Source organism: Colobus angolensis, unplaced genomic scaffold, assembly GCF_000951035.1.
Source record: "Colobus angolensis palliatus isolate OR3802 unplaced genomic scaffold, Cang.pa_1.0 Scaffold4, whole genome shotgun sequence".
NCBI classification, from domain to species: domain Eukaryota; kingdom Metazoa; phylum Chordata; class Mammalia; order Primates; family Cercopithecidae; genus Colobus; species Colobus angolensis.
This window is the reverse complement of record NW_012117376.1, coordinates 9,016,723-9,036,983: the sequence shown is the minus strand read 5'-3', so window position 1 is coordinate 9,036,983 and position 20,261 is coordinate 9,016,723. Positions and strand designations below refer to the sequence as shown.

Here is a 20,261-nt window from a genome sequence, read left to right as displayed (position 1 = left end):
ACACTCCTAGCAGAGGCGAAGCCCCGAGGAGCCTCCACTCAGTGACTCTGACAGCCGTTAAGGCCCCAGCTGGCCCTGCAGTCCTTCTCTCACTGGTGCGCCACCTGGTATTTTTATGCAGCAAACTCCCCTGACCCCAACCACCCCACTTGACTAACCTTTTCTCCTTTTGGCCCTGCAGGGCCCCGAACTCCAGGCTCTCCTGACAGTCCTGGCCGCCCTGTGGTTCCCGGCGTTCCAGGGTCTCCGGGATTCCCAGCATCACCCTGTTAGGAGCGGAGTTCAAGGAAGGCAAGGCCGGCCCAGCCGGGGGCAAGTTGCGCCCGGGACCAGCAGGCACTCACGGTCCTTTGCTGGGGCTGAGGGTTGGGGGCTAGAGAAGGAGGTAAAGGAGGCAAGGAGGGGATCTGAGAGGATGCTGTGCCCACCCCCATGCCCACAGAGGCCCTCTCACCTTCTGCCCCTTCAGTCCACGTTCTCCAGCCTTGCCCTGAGGATAAAGAATTTCCAGCGCCTGCTCACTCATACCAGCCACCCTGAAGTGCCTGGCACCACATCAGTCCGGGGCATACAACAGTAAATAAACAAAACGAAATCTCTGCTTTCGTGCTAGTGAAGCCATCTTGCCCAGGGTCAGAGGAGAGATTTGTGCCAGACTCCTTGCCTGGGTGACATGGGCAAATTAGCTCATCTATCTCTGTACCTCAGTTTCTTCAGCTGTCAAATGGGGATGATAAAAATAGTATAGGCTTCCGCCCTATAGGGATCCTGTGAGGTTAGACAAGCTAATATGTTGTGTGCAGCAGTGCCTGGCACATAGTGTCCACTGTGGCAGTGCTGGCCGTTCCTATGAAAGCAGTAACAGTGATTATAACCACAGTGGTAACTGCCATTTCCCCAGTGCCCATGGTGTGCTGCTAAGCACTTCACACACGTCATTACTAGGCTTTACTCTGTGCAAGAAACCGAGGTGGAGAGAAGGTGACTTGCTCAAGTCAAAGACTTAGTAAGAGGCAAAGCTAAGATTGGAACCCAGGTCTCTCTGGTCCTAGGATGGCACTCTTTCTGCCCACTCTGCCATACTCTGTCCCAGGATAAAGGGCAGAGACCTGTGAGGGCAGCTCCTTCTGGAGACAGAGGCTCTGACCCCGCCACACCCTCCCCACTACCCCCAACTGCCCAGGGAGTCAAGAGACCCAGGCAGGACCCCTCCCCTGTCCTAAGCCCCGCCTGCATCCCCTCTCCAGAGGCCCCTGCCTATATCCCACCTCACCTGTTTTCCTGGCAAGCCAGAGCCTGGAGGCCCAGGTTCCCCCTTCTCTCCGGATGGGCCAGGCAAGGCCACCACACGGACATCCCCATCCTGAAGGTTGGACAGGGCTGGGCACGGCTCACAGGGCTCCCCCTGCCAGGCAAGGACATTGGGTTAGGGGGTCCTCCGGGCCCTAGTGCACGTGAGCCAGGTTTGGAATCTAGGGCTGGGGAATGTCGCTGGGTCTGACACTGCACCTCTGCTGGGTGAGGGGTTATCTCGGGAAAGATGAAGGGAGAACAGGAAAGAAACAAAGGTGGGGCTGAATGATCAGGGGTCTCGTGCCTTGCCAAGGAGTCAGACTCTGCCTAACAGACAGCAAGGGGCCCCGGAGGGTTTGAAGTCGAGCAAGACGAATGTTTGTCTAGGAAGCTCACCCAGGCTGCAGCACGGAGAATGTCCCCAGACTCACCTTCGCCCCTTTGATGCCTACTGGTCCCACTGGTCCTGGTGGCCCCTGCATGTTAAGACGCTCCAGGTAATGCCCAGCAGCTGCCAGGGCCATGCCTGTCAGCCCCTCCCGCCTTGTCCTCTCCCAAGCTGTTGCCATCCCAAACATACTTACTGGACTGCCAGCTGGCCCTGCCTCCCCGAAGTTACCCTGAGAGAAAGCACAAAAGCCATGATTAAAGAGGGGATGCGGTCTAGGTGCCAAAGCAATCGCAAACCCAAAACTATAAAAGCAGCCCCTTCGGATGTCCAGACTACCCTCTCACGTCCAGAGAGGAAGAGGGCTTTCTCCAAGGTCCCCAAGGGAGTCTGTGACCAGCCAGGGGCTAGAAGCCCTATTTCTGGCCCCAGCCTCACCTCATGGAATCCAGTCCACCCTCAGCCCTGGCTCAGAACACAAAATTCATGAATGCATTTTTCCAACAGCCTTTCATTGGACACCTTTACACACGGAGCACTGGGCTGAGGCAGTGGGTAGACAGCAGTGAGCAGCACAAACAGTAATGCCTGTTGAGCTTGCACATGCAGAACTTTCTAAATCATTTTAAATAGTGGTGAGTACTATGAAGGAAATCAACAAGGTGATGAGACAGAGTAAGTGGAGGTGGTCAGAGAGGTGTTAACCCTGATTATTACCAGAAGAATGAGAATAAGGTCATCCAATGAAAGAATAGGGGGAGGGTAGAAAGGAAAAACATTCTAGATGTTTCTAGTGGGAACCACAAGTACAAAATCTGACAGGTGGGAGTAGTCCAGACATATTCCATGATGGAAAGAAGGTCCACATGGCTGAAGCACGGTAAACCAGAAGAGAAGGGGAAGAAGTGAATGAATGTGGGAAGGATGGGGGCTGGGGCATCCGGGGTCCCATGAGGCACAGCAGAGCTATGGTAGAAAGTAAGTCACAGAGGGACTGTAAGGAGGGAAATACTGATTCTTCTACAAAGCCACATTAAACTACCGGATGAAGGCTGGGCACGATGGCTCACACCTGTAATCCCAGCACTTTGGGAGGCCAAGGAGGGTAGATCACTTGAGGTCAGGAGTTTGAGACCAGCCTGGCCAACATGACAAAACCCCATCTCTATGAAAACTACAAAAATTAGCTGAGTGTGGTGGTGCACGGCTGTATTCCCAGCAAATCGGGAGGCTGAGGCAGGAGAATCGCTTGAAACTGGGAGGCGGAGGTTGCAGTGAGCAGAGATCATGCCACTGCACTCCAGCCTGGGCAACAGAGTGAGACTCAGTCTCAAAAAAACACTACCAGATGAAAACTGGACTGCTGCAGGGCTGCAGTGGCCATGGGCAGGCCAGAGGAGGTTCCACCATGCAGGAGAGAGGCCATGGGAACGCAGATTACCATGGCAGTGGTGGGCGTGGAGAGAAGTGGAGGAGTGAGAGAACCCTCATGGGCAGAACTGTCAGGGCTCCCTGGGGGGCTAGAGGGAAGAGGGGACAGTGTCAGGAGTGGAGGACCTGAGGACGACCGTAAGGGTGGGCTTTGAGGGGCTGGCTGTGAGCTGATGACTGAGATGGGGAAGCTGGGAAGAGGTGGCAGGCGGGGTGGGGGTGCAGAGGCCCCACATGCGATGTGACACGTGGGCTTCCCCTGTTAGGGTTGAGTCTGCACACATACTTCAGTGTTTCTCACACTTGAACATTCGTACACCCACAGAACCCCTCATTTGGGTAACACTGCATTAGAAGTTCAAGCCTGCCGTTTGTCTCCAATGCAATCATAAATAGATACGTTAACACAGGCACTGAAATTGACCCAGCAGCGTAATGAAGATTACAGTCTCTGGAGCCAGGCTTCCTGGGTTCAATCCCAGCTCTGCATCCAATCACCTGTGTAACTTTGGGCAATTTACTTGGCCTTTCTGTGCCTCCGTTTCCTCATCTGTGAAATGGGAATAAGGGAGCACCTACCCCATAAAATCTGGGAGGACAAAACAAGTGAACACACTTACAAGATTTGGAATAGTGCCCGGCACATAATAAGCAATAAAGAAGTGTTACATATTGTCAGTATTATAAGGTAATCTTGAATGTGCTTAATAGTTTTAGAATATCATCACACCTACACTAAGGAATTCTCTTACAGAACATGAGGGCTCTCAGAAATAAATTCTTTGACTCCAGTCTGCAAAACACTAGTAAATTAATTTTACTGTGAATTTACCGTCTGAATCTCTTGTTTATATTACCCTTATTCCTCGCCCGCGCCGCTCCTCCCCTGCCTCCCTGCCTAGAAACCCAGTGTCCCTGACATCTAACCCAGGTCTCACCTTCTCTCCTTTCAGGCCTGGCAACCCAGCTCTCCCCTGAAAAACAACCAAGACAGAGTCTCAGCATCTCCCCACTCCCACCTCTCCAAGGCTCCCCGGGTCCCAGTGTCCAACCAGAAAGAGAAAGGTAAGATAGGAATTGTGTCCTTCAGGTAGCTGGACAGTTTCTTCAGTTAGACAACTGAAGCCAGAGGTGCTAAGAGGAAGTTCCAGGGCAAGGAGCATGGGGCAGCACAAGGACGGAGGGAGGGACGAGGAGACAGGCCTGGGACACCTGCCTCTTCCCCTCCCTCCTGATCCCTGCCCTGAGACTTGGGATCTGAAAAGCCAAGGAGATCACCAGTATGGCAAGGATGGGCTGAACTGGGCTGGACTGGGAGAAAGTAGTCACTCACCGGAAGGCCAGGCAGACCAAAGCCAGGGGAGCCCACATCTTCACTGGCCCCTGTGGAGGATGCAAGATGCTGGGCCCCTACAATCGAGCTGCAGGACAAGCAGGACTCCCCCTGGGTAAAGAAGAGGAAGGATCAGAAATACTCCCAGGTAGGCAGAGGAAGGCAACCAGGAGAGCGGAGTTCCCTCACCTTCTCTCCTTTGATGCCTTGGATGCCAGGGTCTCCCTGCAGGGAAAGAAAGGTTTGTGGGCTGAGACAGGGCATGATGGGGCACCCCCAAACTCCCTGGCAATATGCAAGGACAGCAATGTCACACACGCAAACCGTCCAAACACCTAGGGGTCCCACGGGGTTCAAGGCCAGCACCCCAGAGGCAGGGTTCATCAACCCACATAACAAGCAGGAGCATGGCGGGGGAGGGAATGAGGCCAGGTTAAGTTACCCCAGTGGAAAGTTCCCGCACGTACCCTATCGCCTTTTTGTCCGACAGCTTTCGGGTGGTCCTGAAAGAAGGGGTCTGTGAGAGAGGGGGCTCACCCAGTCCTGCTCAATCCTTTCCTGCACCCCCAAAACACACCCAATCCTAGGACACAGCCTCACTCACAATAAAGGTGGGATCCCTCCCAGCTTGCCCAAAAGGCATCCTAGAGTCTCCTGGAAAGCCCTGGGAGGTTGCCATGGAGACCTGAGGTGGCACTCTAGCCCAGCCCTGAGCTCTGTGGTTCAGACCCCTTAACACCATAAGAGCCTAGACTCTCTGCCCATAATCTCTCTGTAGCCACGAGAAGTACACAGTTCCTCTGCCCAACTCCTCTCTATGATCATGCCCCCAGGTTTCTTTATGTGTTGGGGGAGGTCCCTCCGTGGTCACCCTGGGCACTTACCCTGGCTGATACAGGATCACCAGGCTCCCCTTTGGGCCCTGGCTTTCCAGGGAGTCCAATAAAGCTCTGGAACCCTTCAGGCAGTGTTGGGCACACTTCACAGGGGTCACCCTAGCAGAACGGAAAGGCAATAAGTGGACAGGGTGGGGCTGAGACCCTGGGGAAGGCAAGGAGCCTCTTGCACGTACCAGCCCTAGACGTTGGGTCCGCCAGAACCCCACCCCCAACATCAAAGTGGACAGCAGGAATGCCGCTGGGGCTTCCTGTTCAACTGACTCATCCATTCACCACAAGATTCCAGGGCGGCACAGAACTACATCCTCGCTATAAGCCTTGAAACATGGCTGTGTCCCACTGACAGACATGGAAACTTGGGCTAATAGACAAGCTAATTGACTCGGCCCTTTCATAACCATGTGTGTGGTGGAGGCAGGGTTTGAACCCAGCTCACCCCCAAGCCAGGTTCTTTATGTACTCGTTGCACATGGACATCAGAGGAAGAAAGGGTGGGAGTCCCCTGAGGAATGTCCAGCACCCCTAGGCCTAGGGACTTGATGGTCACTGTCATTTTAGAGAGGGGGTCCCATTCCCACCCCGATCTGGGCAGCCAGGCCTGGGACTCACCTTCTCTCCCTTCACACCCGGTTTCCCCTGTTAGAAAAGAGGCAATGGGCATCAGTGCCAGGGCAGAGGGCTGGTGTGCCAACTGAGGGCTGGAGGACCTAGCCCCTCCCTCCAGAGGTCTTGGCAGAGCGACCCTCCCCGACTGGATTGAACTCACTCACAGGTTTCCCACCAGGGCCTTCCTTTCCTGGGATCCCAGAGCTGCCCTGTGGTCAGAAGAAAGGATGAGGGGGTTGCCTCCTGGCCAATGCGACCTCGGTGCATTCCCCTTTCCCCACCCGTGCCCCTCTGTGATGGCAGAACATTCTTTGCCAAATCTCCCCATCGCCATTTGTCCCATGTCCTCGGTTCCTATTGCCTGCCCTCCATGTCTAACCCAAGTCATTCTGGGTTTCAAAGGAAGAGAGAAAAGGAGGCCTCTGTGTGCCCCTTCACTGTGCACAGGTTAGGAGGTGATCCATGCCACCTCAGGGAAACCACAGCATCACACACAGAAATTTCCAGAACTTTCTGCACATCCAGGCACAAGGCCCTAAAACGAGCTTGGGCCCTCCAGCAAAGTCCACTTTGGTCTTTACAACACTTAGACCTGCCCATCCCTATACCTGGAACACAGGCTAAGGTTTCGACCTCAGTGAGCACCGGGATGGGGACAGGACACTCCCCGCCAAGGGGCCTGGCCAAGTCGAGCCCAGCCTCCTCCTCCAAAGGCCCAGCCTCCTCCCTGGGACTTGTTTCCCCTGTGGGAAGCTGCCCCGGCCCCTTCTCCTGTCTCCTTCTGTCAAGCATGGAGCTCCCCACGTGACCACACTCCCATCTATGCTTACCTTGTCTCCCTTAGGGCCTGGTGGGCCACCTGGATCCCCCTGAGGGCAGAAACAGAGTCAAGTGGAAGTTTCCAGGGACCTCTCACCACAGCGAGACCTTCTACCCTCACCCTCTCCTCCAGCCAGGACTCCTGGGACAGAGCCTTATCTTCCCCGCTTCATTCCCTGGCCAGAGTGGGAGAGGGGTCTCTGAGAAAAACACAGCAGCAGGAGAAGCAAGGAGGTACTCACCGGGGTCCCAGGCAGTCCTATCCCAGGGGGTCCAGGGAGGCCGGGGGGTCCAGGCTCTCCTGCCAGCCCCTCAGGCCCAACAAAGCCAGGGTCTCCCTGGCACAGACATAAGGTGGGCATCAGAGACCTGCTACCCCAGCCCTGCCACCCCATCTCCACCCCACAAACATCTACAACTCACCTTCTGCCCTTTGGGCCCAATGACACAGATCTCTCCTGGCCGGCCCTGTCGGGGGATAAGGGGGAGGGTGTACAAACAGCCCTGAGGCCTGGCTATCATGCACGCTAATCATGTGAGATTACGGGATCAGGTTGTCGTTAGTTTTTGGGCTGTGTTAGTAGTACTATGTTTAGTGAGTATTATGTTTCAGTGCACCCACTGGGAGAGGTGAATGCCCACCTGTCCCACCCTCCCCGCCCCCTCCCCCAAACCAGAGCCCACCCTGGTGCCCCGAGGTCAGCACATTGTCAACCTTAGGGTGTTAGAGGTTCGGGGCTCTGAGGCTGGGATTAAGGAGGCCTGGGCTCAGGTCCTTTTCTGTCCCCGCTTGTGCCTCCTGGGGCACAGCCCCTCCCCACCCTGTGTGAGCAAGGGGTGGAGGCTGGATTCCAAAGGTTAAATCCCAGCATTCTCAGACCCCGTGCTGGGGGTTGTGGTGGGGAAGGGGGTCCCAGGCACCTACGTCCCGGCCTGGCTTTCCCGGCACACCCTTGAGGCCTCCGTCGCCCTTCTCGCCTTTCTGGCCCTGGGGAAGGAAGAAGCACAGTGACCAGGATGAGGGAAAGGCCTGGGACAGCTGGGCAGCTCCATCTGGGGGAGGGGCAACTGCCTTCTAGACCCCTGGTCTCTGTCTGGCCTGAGAGTGAATGGCTTCAATCAGCACGGGAGGGTAGACAACAGGAAGAACTTCCAGACCAGCCAGGCCACTCACTGGGGGAATCTGTGGCATTTCCCTCCAGGTCGGTTGGGTATTTGGACAAGGCAGGATGACTAGGGCAAGGGAGGAGGGTCCTGCCAGCTCTGTGCCCACTGACATCCTCTCCTAAGAGAACCCCGATTCCTCCTTGCTCATGGCTGTAGAGCCTGCAGACCTCCCTGGAACCCGCCCCTCCAAATCCAGGCTTGTTACCTTCTCGCCTGTTGAGCCTGGGAGTCCTGAGGGTCCCTGAGATGAGGAGGGGAGACAAAGGAAAGGAGGGAAGGAAGGGAGGGTAAGGCTGGACCCTGGACCCACCACCCCTGCCCTATCCCCGGTCCCACACTCACCAGAGCTCCTGACTCCCCCTTCTCTCCCTTTGGGCCTTCTGCACACTGAACAGGGGAACATGGTGTTGAGCGGGGACACAGGGTTACCTGATGGGCTGCCAAGCACACAGCCCCTCCCCAGGGGCTGGCCCCATATTGGCCCTGAAGCAGGCATCACCTCCAAGTCTTACCTGAAGTGGGGCATCCGGGGAGATTCGAACACAGTCGTTGCCCTGAGGGTAGGGAACAAGGGATCAGGGGTGGGAACTCTGGGGAAGTCCCCCAGACATGTTGTGAGGAGGATCGGCCTGGGAACCCCACAGTCCTAAGTATCCCTAGAAAAGAGGGGCTTCCACACCTGAACCCCTAGAAAGACCCTGGCCCTCACCCCACTCCCCTGATCTGGGCCAGGCTGCAGGCTTTCTGCTGGGATGATGAGATGATGGCTCACATCCCACCTCACCCCAGGGCACAGCTGGCAAAGGTCCTGCCACGGGCAGGGCTGAGACACTTACCCGTGCTCCCTTCTCTCCCTTGGAGCCTGGTGGACCAGGCAGGCCCCGCTCACCTTTCCCTCCCTGAGAGTGAAACCAGAATGGAAGCTAGGACCAGAGGGGCACATGGGAGCCTCGAGGAAGCTCTCCCGACCCCGTCCCCCTCCACCCATCCCCCACACATGGGTACGAAAATACGCACACATGTGAGCAGTGTCCTGCCCCGCCCCTCCCCCACCACACACAAGCATATGGATTCCACACCCATTCATCCACATGCCCTCCTACCCCAAGAGACTATATATGGCAAATCTACAGTCTCAAGGAGGGTATCCCATCCCCCACACTCGTACCCAAGCACATCAGCTCGCACACAGCACAGCTGGAGGCATGTGGACACACACACGCACGGTGGCAGAAACCCATGCTGGCTGAGTGTCAGGCTGCCTGACTTCAAACCCTGTACTTGCTAGCATGTCACTCAGAGCAGGTCATGTCATCTTTCTGAGCCTCAGTTTCTTCATCAATAAGACGGTATTGACCAGCACATACAAGCCTAATTCACAGTTGCATAGCTTCCCTCCCCGTCACGCACAAGCTCTGCGGCCTCATTAGGCCCACAGGTACATGGGTTCTACTCCAGCCTTTGTGTGCCACACATATGCAAACATGTGTCCCAAAGATGCATGTAGCCACACCCATACACAATCATTCTAACACACCTAGTCAGACATATGTGGGCACAGCTGGGCCTCAATTTCCCCTGAAGTAAAATGATAGCACCCCCCCGTAGGCTGAGTATTGAGAGGGTTCAGAAGGGTAACAAATGTGCACAGCTCTGGCCTAGGGCCTGGTGCACAGAAGGGCCTCAGAAAAGGGCAGTCCTTAGCATCTTTGTACACACACAACCCCCTGCTTTCTCTACCACGCATACACCTAATCACCCTACACACATACAGGCTTAGGTGGCCCTGATATAAACACACAGCCACAGGGTCACATGCTGTGGGAATGGCTGGGGTTGCCAAAGAGGGCAGGAATGTCCTGTTCTCCATTAGGACTCACCTTGGGGCCAGAGGGAGCAAGTGTCACCTGAAGGGACAGAGGAGAGGGTATCACACTTCCGGTAGAGAGAGAAAACCAGGGGCCCAGAGAAGTCAAGCAATTTAGACAGGGTCACACAGCATGGTAGCAGGACCAGCAGCCTGTATCCCAGCCCCTGCTCTGCCTCCCAGGCAAACTAGCGAGCCGACTCCATTTCCTCAGCCTGTAACATTTGCAGAGGGTCTAACCTACCTCCTCTAACCTGCCTGGCTTTGGTTAGTTCTGCCTCCCAGTTGCTGGGATAACATGGCTGCTTGGTTTCCATGGTAACCCCTGCACATCTGGGGACCATCAGCCTTACCAGATTTGGTGAGGGACTGGATTGAAAGGGGGGTGGGGAGCAGAGGAGGTACTCCTGGTATCCCTCAAAGTCAGGGGGCCTTGGAGCTGAGAGGAGCCGGGGTTGTGCCCTTGGTGGACCAATGTGGCAGGTCAACTCAGAACGTTAGACTACACAAAAATGGTGACTCTTGCTGCCTATGGAAGAGGCACAGTTGGGTGCCAGGTGGCCTCACACTGAGCCCCTCTCCTTGCCCTTCTGGACCGCCAGAGGAAGGCTGGACCAGGGCCAGCTAGGAAGGGATAGCAGGCCCCGAACCAATGCTGTGGGAGCCCTTGCCACGTGCTGAGCCAGCTCTTCCCCTTCTCTAGGCCTCTAGGAGACCGCAGGGAGCCTCCACCAGAGCAGGGGGAGAACTTGTGGGGAGTGCAAAGCTGGAATCAGCAACCAAGGCCCTGGTCCTGCCAGCCACCACCCCAGTCCTGTCGGCCACCACCCCATGCCCAGGCCCTGAACCCGAACACACTGCAGATGACAAGGCAGGTCACCGGCTCTCTTCCACACAGCCCTGGCTTGGTGGGGATGGCAGTGGGGGTCAAGTCCGGCTCTGGGAGATGGGCAGGGAGTGAGTATGAAAGTGTACAAAGACCCCCTTGTCCTCACCCAGGAGGCTGCCAAGCCAGCTCTAGGCAACGTCCACTCCCGGCTCTTGCCCGCTCCACCCTGCACACCCTCCATTCACTCACATTGCTGTCCTGGGCACCATGGACACAGGGTGGACACTGAAAGGGAAGAGCAGGCCAAGAGGTCAGTTCTGAGCCCCTGGGGTGAGCCCTCCCCACCTCCATCACCATCAGGCCCACAGAACATCACACATGTCTTGAGTGGAATCTGAGGGGAGCCTGAAAATAGGAATCCTATAAAACAAGCCTCACCCCTCCTTTCCCACCCACCCACCCAGCCCCACGGCCGTTTTTCAGAAGGGGAAACTGAAGCCCAGAGAGGAATAGCAACACACCCCAGGTCACACAGCATGCTGGGGCAGAGTACGGCCCAGAATCCAAGGGCACCGTGACTGAAGGCTGGGCTCTCCCCATGATGCCTGTGGCCATTTGCTGCCAACTCAGCAGGAGTGTCCTCCAGGGCTACCTACCCCCAACCCAAGGAGAGGCAGTGGGCAGACAGGGCCCAGCATCAGGCCCCCAAGGAATGCCAGGAGCTGTGTAGTCAGCCAGCACCCCTATGCTGAGGCTCCGTGCCCAAAGCCTGGTCCAAAGGGTTCACGCTGGCACCTCCCCTGCTGCCAGTCCCTTGGGAGGCTTACCTCATCGGCTGCTGTCTCCCGGTGGACCTGAGGGAAGGGTGTGGGGTGTGGGAATGGGCAGGGAGCTCAGGGGGCCGAGCACTGTTTCCAACACCCCTACCCCCAAGCCAACAGGAGTGGGCACTCTAGAGAGTGCCAGGCACTGCGTCTGTCTCACCCCCATCCGTCCTTCTTGATCAGAGCTGGCACCTACATGTCCTAAGCTCTGTCCAGGAGGTGGGAAAGGCGCAAGGAGAGTGGGAATGGAGCACCTTATCCCTGGGGTTTACAGGGGCACAGAGGGCAGACTGACGGCACGGGGGGTCCTCCACACCCCTACCTCTACCTTTGCTCTCCTTTCTGCCTTCTGGCTGATTCTTCCCATCAGCGGGGCATCCACCTGGGCAGACAGAGCAAAGAGAAACCCTTGAGGAGGGGGAAGTTCTGGGGCTCATGCTGGAAAGGGGCACCCAGGCAGGGGGCATGGACCCCAGGTATGCCCTCAGCCTGGCATCTGGCACCTCCTGGGGCATTGAGGGCCCGCTCAGGCCCCTGTGGCTGCCCCAACAGGTCCCCCTCCTTCCCCCCCACCCACCTCTGTGATGTCAGAGCAAACAGGACCATGCATCAATGGGATCCTGTGTTCTTGCAGCCCAAGGCTGGGCAGGATGCCCAGGCGGGCAGGGAGACTGCCAGTCAGGGGGTGGGGCTAAGAGAGGAATCAGGTTTCCATGCCACCTCTAAAGAACCTGAGAGTGGGCAGGGCACCTGGCCATGGTGCTGGGTGTAAAACCAGTCTGGCACTGGCTGGCCCTGGGCCCAGGAGAGTGAGCCATCCCTGCGGGGAAGCAGTACGACCTGACCTCTGATCCCAGGTACCTCTGTCCTGAAGACACTGCCTTTGAGGGACAAGCTTAGTCCTGCCCTCATCAGAAGAGTCTGGAGGGCATCCGTGAGGGTCTAGGCAGTGCCAGAGGTAGATGGTACCACTCTCAACACGCATAGGTAGGTGGGCACAGGGCCACCCAGTGGTGGCCAGTGGGCTGTCTCTGCCTCCTTGAATCATTTAGGGGTGGTGTACAAATAGCGAGGGCTTCCAGTGCCCCTCCTGCCATGGGCCCATGGCCAACTGATCCTGGTGGCAGACGTCAGTCAGCTCAGGGGAGGGGTATCTCACGTGTGCCTGCCTGTGCTGGCATCTTCCTGCCCTGCCCACCCACCTGGCTGTTTTGAGGTTCCTCCAGGCAGAAGCAGCGGGTGTAGACCTTGCCTTCAGACTGTGGATTGATCTCAATGAGCTCATTGCTCTGGGTGTCCCGGCGGGCCTTGGAGGTCTCTGGGGGGCACTGTTCAGTGGAAGAGCAGGGCTCGGGTCAGTACAGGAGCAAACTCCTCCTAAGACCTCCAGGCATCACCTTCCAGACCCTCATCTCCAGCACAGTGTGTCCCTGGGCAGTCCAAGGGCCGGGCCACTCACCCCTGCTGGTAAAATCTCACAGCAGCCCTCCTCCAGCACGAGCTCCGGGTCACAGTAGATGTGCACCTGCTGAAGGTCAAACTGCAGGGGACACATACATCAATTTCACTTCATTTTATCAAATAGCTCTGTGTCCTCGCCCCCAGGAGGCACAGAGATGTCTCCGCCCCAGGATGTGACCTGGGAGACATCAAAAATAGAGCTGTCACCAAAGGCAGAACAAAACTGCGCGTACAGGAACGAGGGAGAGGAGGCCCAGAGGAACAAAAGAGGGGGAGGTTCCATTCATGCTGGGCTTTGAAGGGCTGGTAGCTACTCAGCAGATGAGTATGCAAGGAAAGGCATTCCAGGTGGAGGTAACAGTGTAGGCAAAGACACGGCAGTGTGAAAGTACTCGGTAAGCTGGTTGGCTAGGATGAAATTGATCAGAGCAGAGCTGCATGGAGAGAGGTAAAGGAAGACAATGCTGCAGACACTTATAAGGACCAGATCATGAAGGACCTTGAATGCCGGGTAAGTATGTTTACGCTGCATTTGGAGGGCAACAGGAAAGCAGGGGAAGATTCTAAGCAGAAGGACTTGCTCCGATACAGATTCCAGGAAGCTCACTCAGGTTCCCAGAAGGCAGGAACAGAGGTCAGGGCTTGACCTAGCACTTACCGAGACAGGCTTGCCCTGCTCAGCATCCAAGCCTAGAAATACATGGCCCACAGGCCTCATGGGTCCCCGGGGCCCCAGAGGCTGGGAGGAGGCTGAGCTGCAGTCCACGTGCACAGAGGCTACACGTCCAGCCACACTCAGCATCAGCTTGTGCCAACGCAGGTCGAAGAGCTGGGGCACTGGGAAGATGCAGGACACAAAGTCGCCATCCTGGCCCTGGGCCCTGAGCTCCAGGCTCCGCTCTTGGCTGTTGACTTCCAGGGAAATCTGGGTAGAATTTGGAAAGGGAAAGGACAGAGATTCAGAGCTCCAGAGGCAGCACAGGCACATTCAGGGACCTCGAACTCATTTCACAGGAGGGGAAACTGAGGCCCAGGAAGAGAAGAAAGCTGGCTGGGGTCAAGGAGCTATACATCCTGAAAGAATGAGGCAGGTATTGGTGGGCTGGGGGCAGGCTTGAGGGTAGGCACAGGATGAAGCAGGGAGATCCCAGAAATCACAAGCCGGGATGAAAGTTGGGCTGGCCTGGTACTACCCAATGCCCTAAGAAGCAGTCAGGGCACGGGGGAAATTCACCTGTGGATACCCATCTGCATCGGTCACTTGAAACAGATACCACGTCTTCTGGTGGGTGTGTTTCTTCAGCAGTAGTGTCAGCACCAGGGCAAACTCCTCCGGGAGGCCCCGAGGGAATACTCGTCTGCAGATGGAGCAGGGAGGGTGCCCTGAGGCTCCAGTGAGGACCCACCTGCTGCCCACTCTGGGCCCGCAGGACTGCTGAGCCTACCCAAGACGTCCACAGGCACACACCTTCCATCATATATGTTCATTCACTCTCCACACCTTTACTGAGTGCCTTCCGTGAGCTAGGTGTGGGTCTGGCTGCTGGGAATAACAGTGGTGAAGGCCGGGCACGGTGGCTCACACCTATAATCCCGGCACTGTGGGAGGCCGAGGCGGGCGGATCACCTGAGGCCAGGAGTTGGAGACCAGCCTGGGCAACATGGTGAAACCCCATCTCTACTAAAAGTACAAAAATTAGCTAGGTGTAGTGGCAGGCTCCTGTAATCCCAGTTACTTGGGAGGCTGAGGCAGGAGAATCGCTTGAACCCAGGAGGTGGAGGTTATGGTGAGCCAAGATCATGCCACTGCACTCCAGCCTGGGCAACAGAGTAAGACTTGGTCTCGAAAACAAACAAACAAACAAACAAAAACCAAAAACAACAACAACAACAACAAAAACATACACAGTGGTGAAAATACAGAGGCAATGCTTGCCTTCATGGAGCCTTCAAGTCTGATGGGGGCAGGGAGGCCATGAGCAAAGAATCCCCGGAATGACTATTTCGCTATTGCATTGCAATTTGAATAAGTGCTTCCAGTGAACCCAGAATACTCTGGGTGAATAACTGAGCCTAGGGTGGAAGGAGAGATGCTGAAACAAAGATGGAAAGGGTTCAGCATGACTAGAGCAGCAAGAGATAAAAAGAGCCTTTTGAGAGCTGAGGTCGAAGAGGTAAGCAGGGGCCAGACCACCCAGGGGCTTGTGGGAGTTTGGACTTCACACACGTGGTACGCACACTCACATGCATGTGCGCACGCGCACACACACACGCACATGACTCTTGCCAGGTTCCCGCCCACATCCTGTGTTCTCACAGTGCCCATGGGATGCAGACATGTTCCCACCCACTGCTGGCCAGAGACAGGGGAAAGACAGAAGCTAGGTCTGCCAGGTACCGCCTCTCAGCCCACCCCGCAAGCCCAGGGGTGGAGACCAGGTTGACTCCTGGCAGGGGGTGGGATGAAATGACCCACAGAGAGGCCCCTGGGCTTAAGCCCCACATCCAGAGTTGCTGAGGAGTGTGGCTGAGGTCAGTGTTGATTCTCAGTGGTTGCATGGATGCCTTTACCGCGTAGGCTGGGTCACGGAGGCCGCCCCCAGGCGCAGGATGGGAGGCCCCTTGGGGTTGCGGATCTTCTTGATGGCAGACATCTTCATGAGGCTGAGTCGGCGGATGAGGTTGAAGCCTTTGGGGGAGACATCAGGTGAAGAGCTCAGCTGAGCAGGCGGAGAGGGGTACAGATCACTCCCAGAGGAAGGTCGCGGGGACGGCAGGATGAGATGGATGGGCGCTCACCAGTCACATTGGCTGGCAGGCTACTACTGTGTTCCAATTTGAGTCCTTCCTGCTGTGAAGGTGGGCAATGTGCACCTGGAAGAGAAGGGGCAGGGGGACATTAGGTGCGCTCAGGCCAAGGTTGCTGCATGGCTGGACGCTTGGGGAACCTGGGAGGGAGCAAGTTTATAGTCCTCACTCTGGACCATCAGCTAGATCCTGCCTTCACCACCTGCCTTCTGACCCTGGCTCCCCTGGTTGCTGGAGGCCCACCAACCCAGCGAACGGTTGGGAAGACTGAGGCCCAGAGACTGAGGGCCAGGCCAAGCTCACTAAGTGAGCCAACAACAGAGCAGGCCCAGAACTCCAGGAACCCAAATCTCCCAACACTCCCAGGTCAGGAGCTAGGCCAGCAAGGGAGAGAATACACGAAACTCTAGGTGGCTCTCGAGCACAGATGGAGTGGGGAGCTGTGTGTTTATACATGTGCCCCCTCCATGACGTACACCCAGGTAGGGGACAGAGGAGCTCTTTAGGGGTAAGGAAACGTCAGAATCATGCACACTGTGTGTTATGTACAATTATATGTACATGTCTGTACCTGTGGGAGTTGTAGGTGCCCATGCCACAAGGGATGACATGTGCAGCTGGCACATGTGCTCTCAGCAACGGGAACTTCCTACGTCCAAATCAGACAAGCAGGCCAGACACAAGTATGAGCCAACAGAATGAATATTTACCTGAATAACCACCTTGTGAAACAGTGAGAAGAGACTGACGGTCTGAGGGGACCATAAGCTTAAGGGTACCACCAGGGCCTTGGAGCTCCAGGAAGGGCATATTAATGGGTAAGGGCTCCCAGAGAAGGAGATAGCTTAATTCAGGTTTCCAAAGCCCTGAAAGAACAGGTGGGCAGCCATGGGCCTCCCTCTCCCTGGGGTTGACTGAGCAGAAGTGTTGGGGGAGGTGCTACAACAGGAAAGAGGCCAGAATCAAAAAGGCCTTCTCATCAATGCAGAGGGACAGGTGGGAAAAGACAGCGAAGACAGCTCCTAGAAGCTGGCCTTGCACTCCCTGGCTAGACTGGCTGGAAGAAGAACTCCTGGGGCCCAGGGGCCCGGTCCCAGTGACCCCACTGGACTCTCCCTCCTCCAGGTCTGGTCAGAAAGACCATCACTGTCTTCAGCATCACAGCAGCAATGGGTGACTCACCCCTTGGCAATGGGCCCAGATTCCTTACAGATGTTGAAATTCTCTGCCCCATCCCCCCAGGGGACCCAGTGAGGGAGAGGGAGCAAAGCTCACGCACACACAAGCAGAAGCACATATGTGCACATACAAGGGGCAGGCAGCCACACTCACGCGGGTCCACAATCCCTTTCACCTCAACTTCTTGGTTTTTTTGCTTTTCCTAGCTGGATTTGGGTCCTAGGTTCTGTTCCTGCTTGGCTAGGCAGCTGAGCTACTGAGCCCAGAGGGCACCCAGCAAGTCCAGGCAAGTTGCCCGGTCAACTTCCCCTGGCTTTGGGCCCTGGAAAGCTGCACCCTCTGTCTCATCCAGAGTCTGGGCCTCGGGGCGGGCCTTTTATTAGAAATTCAGGGCCAGCTGTGGAGGAGGAGAAGCACGTGAGCTAGAGGGATGGAGTCTCCACCATGAAAAGGATCAGCGGGACTTGGGGTTCTCTGGGGAGGCGGCGTCCTTGTGCATGGAGAGCTCACACTGGTCCTACCAGCAATGTGTCCACAGGATTGGCTTACGTATTGGGGTGGGGGATTGTTCTGCTACACACAGAGACACAGGAATACATACGAATGCACAGAGCCAGTCTAAGAGACAAACACAGAGATGCTCAGAGACATAAACGTACAAAGACACACGTGCACACACTCTCCAGCTCACCGCACACAGGCTCGAGGGCGCCAACACCTCAGAGCACCCTGAGCCCACACTCTGCTATAATTGCCCACATGACCACACATACATGGTCACATATGTCCAAGGACCCCAGCACCCCAGGAAACCAGTTGCAGGCCTGTGAGACTCTGACTCTCCTGTGTCATCTCACCTGTATTTGCCCCATGGCTGAAGGTAGCCCAAAGACCGAGCAGCCACAGGCCAGGAGCCCAGGATACCCACATCCTGGTCCAAAGAGGTCGGCTACAGCCACAGCACCTGAAAACCACAGAGACCGGGAAGGCGGATTTCTGAGTTCACACAGCACAACTCCACACGTGGGCAAGTCGTGGCCCGCCCATGGGGCCCAGGCACTGGTATTGGGGTGGCAGGAGGTCTGGCCAGGCAACAGTCTCTCTCAGAGGCCCAGCCACAGGCCTTGGGCTAGGATTTGAGCAGAGGTGATATTCAAAATATTTAACCACCGGTATGGCACGGATACCAGCTTTCAGGCAATGCAGAAAGCTGCCTACTGCACTGAAATAGTGTCCAGGCAGCATCCGGCTGCGCCAGTGGACACTTGCTGTATTCAAGAGAGGTCTAGAAGTTCTTAAAAGGCCAGAGAAGTTGGAATAGTGATGGGGGCTTAAAGCAGAGGCTATTTATCAAGACACGTGGAAATATTTCAATAGTCTAACACCTTGTGCACTGTCCTGGTATTTATACCAGCCTGATACTTTACTAGCTGCACCTAGCTCAGGCCGGGAAGCCCTGCCAGGCACCCACAGGGTCAGGGGCTGGTGACTGGGCTGAGATTGTGGGCCACAGGCTTCCACAGGGCTGTGGGGGGGCCAAGGAAGCTTTCCCCATGGGTACAATGGGCAGGAGAGCAGGTCTCTAGGGCTCAGGACCTCATTGCCAACCTCCTCCTGCCCACCCCCCCCAACCCGCTGATGGGTGCTCGTCTTTTAGTTTTATTAAACCCTGATGGATCAGCCCAGATAAATCAATACAGGCTCAGCAAGCGGCCAGCAGAGCCATACATCATCTGGCCTCCCCCAGGACAGGCAGCTCACGTGCACAAACACAGAGCCATGCATGTGTCAGCACAGCACACGCAGATGCACAGGTACACGTACATAAGGACACACATATGTGGTACCAGTGTGCATACAAAGCTATCCGCCCACAGGCATGCTCACAGAAACATATGCTCGCTGATATACCCAGACACACCAGCTTGCACATACCCACATGCGCACAGCCAGCCTATGACCACCCCTCCTGTAGGTCTTCCTTTGGGAAGTTCTAATGCAAGTCTGACTGCATTCCTTCCAACTCTAATGGAATCCAATTTTCCTTCCCTCAATCATGGATAGGAAATGAAAACAGAAAGGGCCCCTTACCCCAATATATTTGGGATAGGACTCCAGCCCCCTTCTCCCTGGGACAGAACTGTGCCCCCAACCTATTCATCCCCCATCCTAGTGATATACACATCCCAGCTCTCAAACCCTATCCTGGCCTTCCTCCTGCCAGCCAATAGAAGAGCTGCCAGTTGTGGCGCCATGTGGGTGCATGTGGAGGCGTGAGGATGGATGTGATCCTGTCCCCTTCTGGCTCCTAGTCTCTGGTCGCCACTCCTCAGGCTCCAGCCAGAGTGGAGGGCTACAAGGACAGAGCCAGAGAAGCTTCCAAGGAGATGGCTCACCCCAACACAGAGGCAGAGATTTGGGCACAGGGACAGTCAGAACCAGGCTGGAGTTTAGAGCCTATCTCGCTCTAGAGAAGATGACCAAGGCCCAGAGAGGGAATACCACTTTCCCCAGGTCACACAGCAAGTCTGGCAGAAAGGGTCTCTCAGCCCAGAGCCCTGAGGCCACCCACTGTATCCCCACTTACCGGTGGCCAGGGATCCCCCCACCTCACTGAGCAGTGCAGGCAGCAGCCAGAGGAAGCAGAGCCTGGGTTCCTAAGGCCCGCTAGGGGTTCTTCATCTCTCCCTGACAGCCACGGGTCCCCAGCTTCCTGACACTCTATGGAGCTCTCCTGGCTGTCTGCTGCCCGGCGCACGCCTGCCGGGACTGCCGGCCACTCCGGGTGGGGGAAGAGGGGCGGTTCTAGGGGGCTGGGGACCTGCCAGGGACACTAATGGAACACAGCTGGACTGGCCCGCCAGGGAGGAGGAGGAGGAGGGCCGAGAGGGGGCTCCAGCAGCAGCAGAGGCAGCTGGACTGCGGGGTGCACAGTCCCGCCCCAGGTCTGGCCGAGCTCCCAGGCCCGCCCCTCCTGCCTCACCGCCAGGTGAGCGAGCCTCGAGCTAGGCGGGACCCTGCGTGTCCAGAGCTGCCCTGGAAAGGGGTTCCTGCGGGCCCTTTAAGAGCCAGGCCTGGAGTTTGAAGTACCCCCCTTTCCATGTCCCTGGCTGGGCCCCCAGAAGGCTGCGGGGCGGGGAGTGCGGGGGAGGGACAGGGGTGGAGGGAGAAGGGTAGAGACCCTCCTCCCAAGTGCGTGGCACCCATGATGTGGCTGCCGCCCAAGCCTTGGTGGTCAGCTTTTTCCAGTTCCTCTGCCTGACATTCCCAGTCAGTCAGTCCCTAAGTCTGTCTGTACTGGGAGGAGGGGGGGGAATCCCCTCCCTCCCCTGTGCTAAATTAACCCCCTCTGCTCTG

General features: G+C 56.5%; 1 protein-coding gene across 1 annotated transcript in view; it reads right to left on the bottom strand.

Annotated features, from left to right (window-relative positions):
• COL16A1 (collagen, type XVI, alpha 1) overlaps positions 1-19,825 on the bottom strand; it is a 51,515-nt gene extending 31,690 nt beyond the window's left edge. The window contains exons 1-31 of the mRNA XM_011955452.1: positions 19,492-19,825; positions 17,762-17,868; positions 15,717-15,791; positions 15,489-15,606; positions 14,152-14,275; positions 13,576-13,842; positions 12,916-12,996; positions 12,659-12,784; positions 11,785-11,838; positions 11,460-11,486; positions 10,882-10,917; positions 9,817-9,843; positions 8,773-8,835; positions 8,449-8,490; positions 8,279-8,323; positions 8,142-8,177; positions 7,695-7,757; positions 7,193-7,237; positions 7,012-7,107; positions 6,781-6,819; positions 6,115-6,159; positions 5,954-5,980; positions 5,330-5,440; positions 4,635-4,670; positions 4,446-4,556; positions 4,051-4,086; positions 1,878-1,913; positions 1,725-1,769; positions 1,274-1,405; positions 455-490; positions 159-266 (exon numbers count right to left, since the gene is read on the bottom strand). Coding sequence (XP_011810842.1) covers positions 159-266; positions 455-490; positions 1,274-1,405; positions 1,725-1,769; positions 1,878-1,913; positions 4,051-4,086; positions 4,446-4,556; positions 4,635-4,670; positions 5,330-5,440; positions 5,954-5,980; positions 6,115-6,159; positions 6,781-6,819; positions 7,012-7,107; positions 7,193-7,237; positions 7,695-7,757; positions 8,142-8,177; positions 8,279-8,323; positions 8,449-8,490; positions 8,773-8,835; positions 9,817-9,843; positions 10,882-10,917; positions 11,460-11,486; positions 11,785-11,838; positions 12,659-12,784; positions 12,916-12,996; positions 13,576-13,842; positions 14,152-14,275; positions 15,489-15,606; positions 15,717-15,791; positions 17,762-17,834 — 2,160 coding nt within the window. The 5' untranslated portion in view covers positions 17,835-17,868; positions 19,492-19,825. The remainder of the gene's footprint in view (positions 1-158; positions 267-454; positions 491-1,273; positions 1,406-1,724; positions 1,770-1,877; positions 1,914-4,050; positions 4,087-4,445; positions 4,557-4,634; positions 4,671-5,329; positions 5,441-5,953; positions 5,981-6,114; positions 6,160-6,780; positions 6,820-7,011; positions 7,108-7,192; positions 7,238-7,694; positions 7,758-8,141; positions 8,178-8,278; positions 8,324-8,448; positions 8,491-8,772; positions 8,836-9,816; positions 9,844-10,881; positions 10,918-11,459; positions 11,487-11,784; positions 11,839-12,658; positions 12,785-12,915; positions 12,997-13,575; positions 13,843-14,151; positions 14,276-15,488; positions 15,607-15,716; positions 15,792-17,761; positions 17,869-19,491) is intronic.
• Between the last annotated feature and the right edge of the window lie 436 nt (positions 19,826-20,261).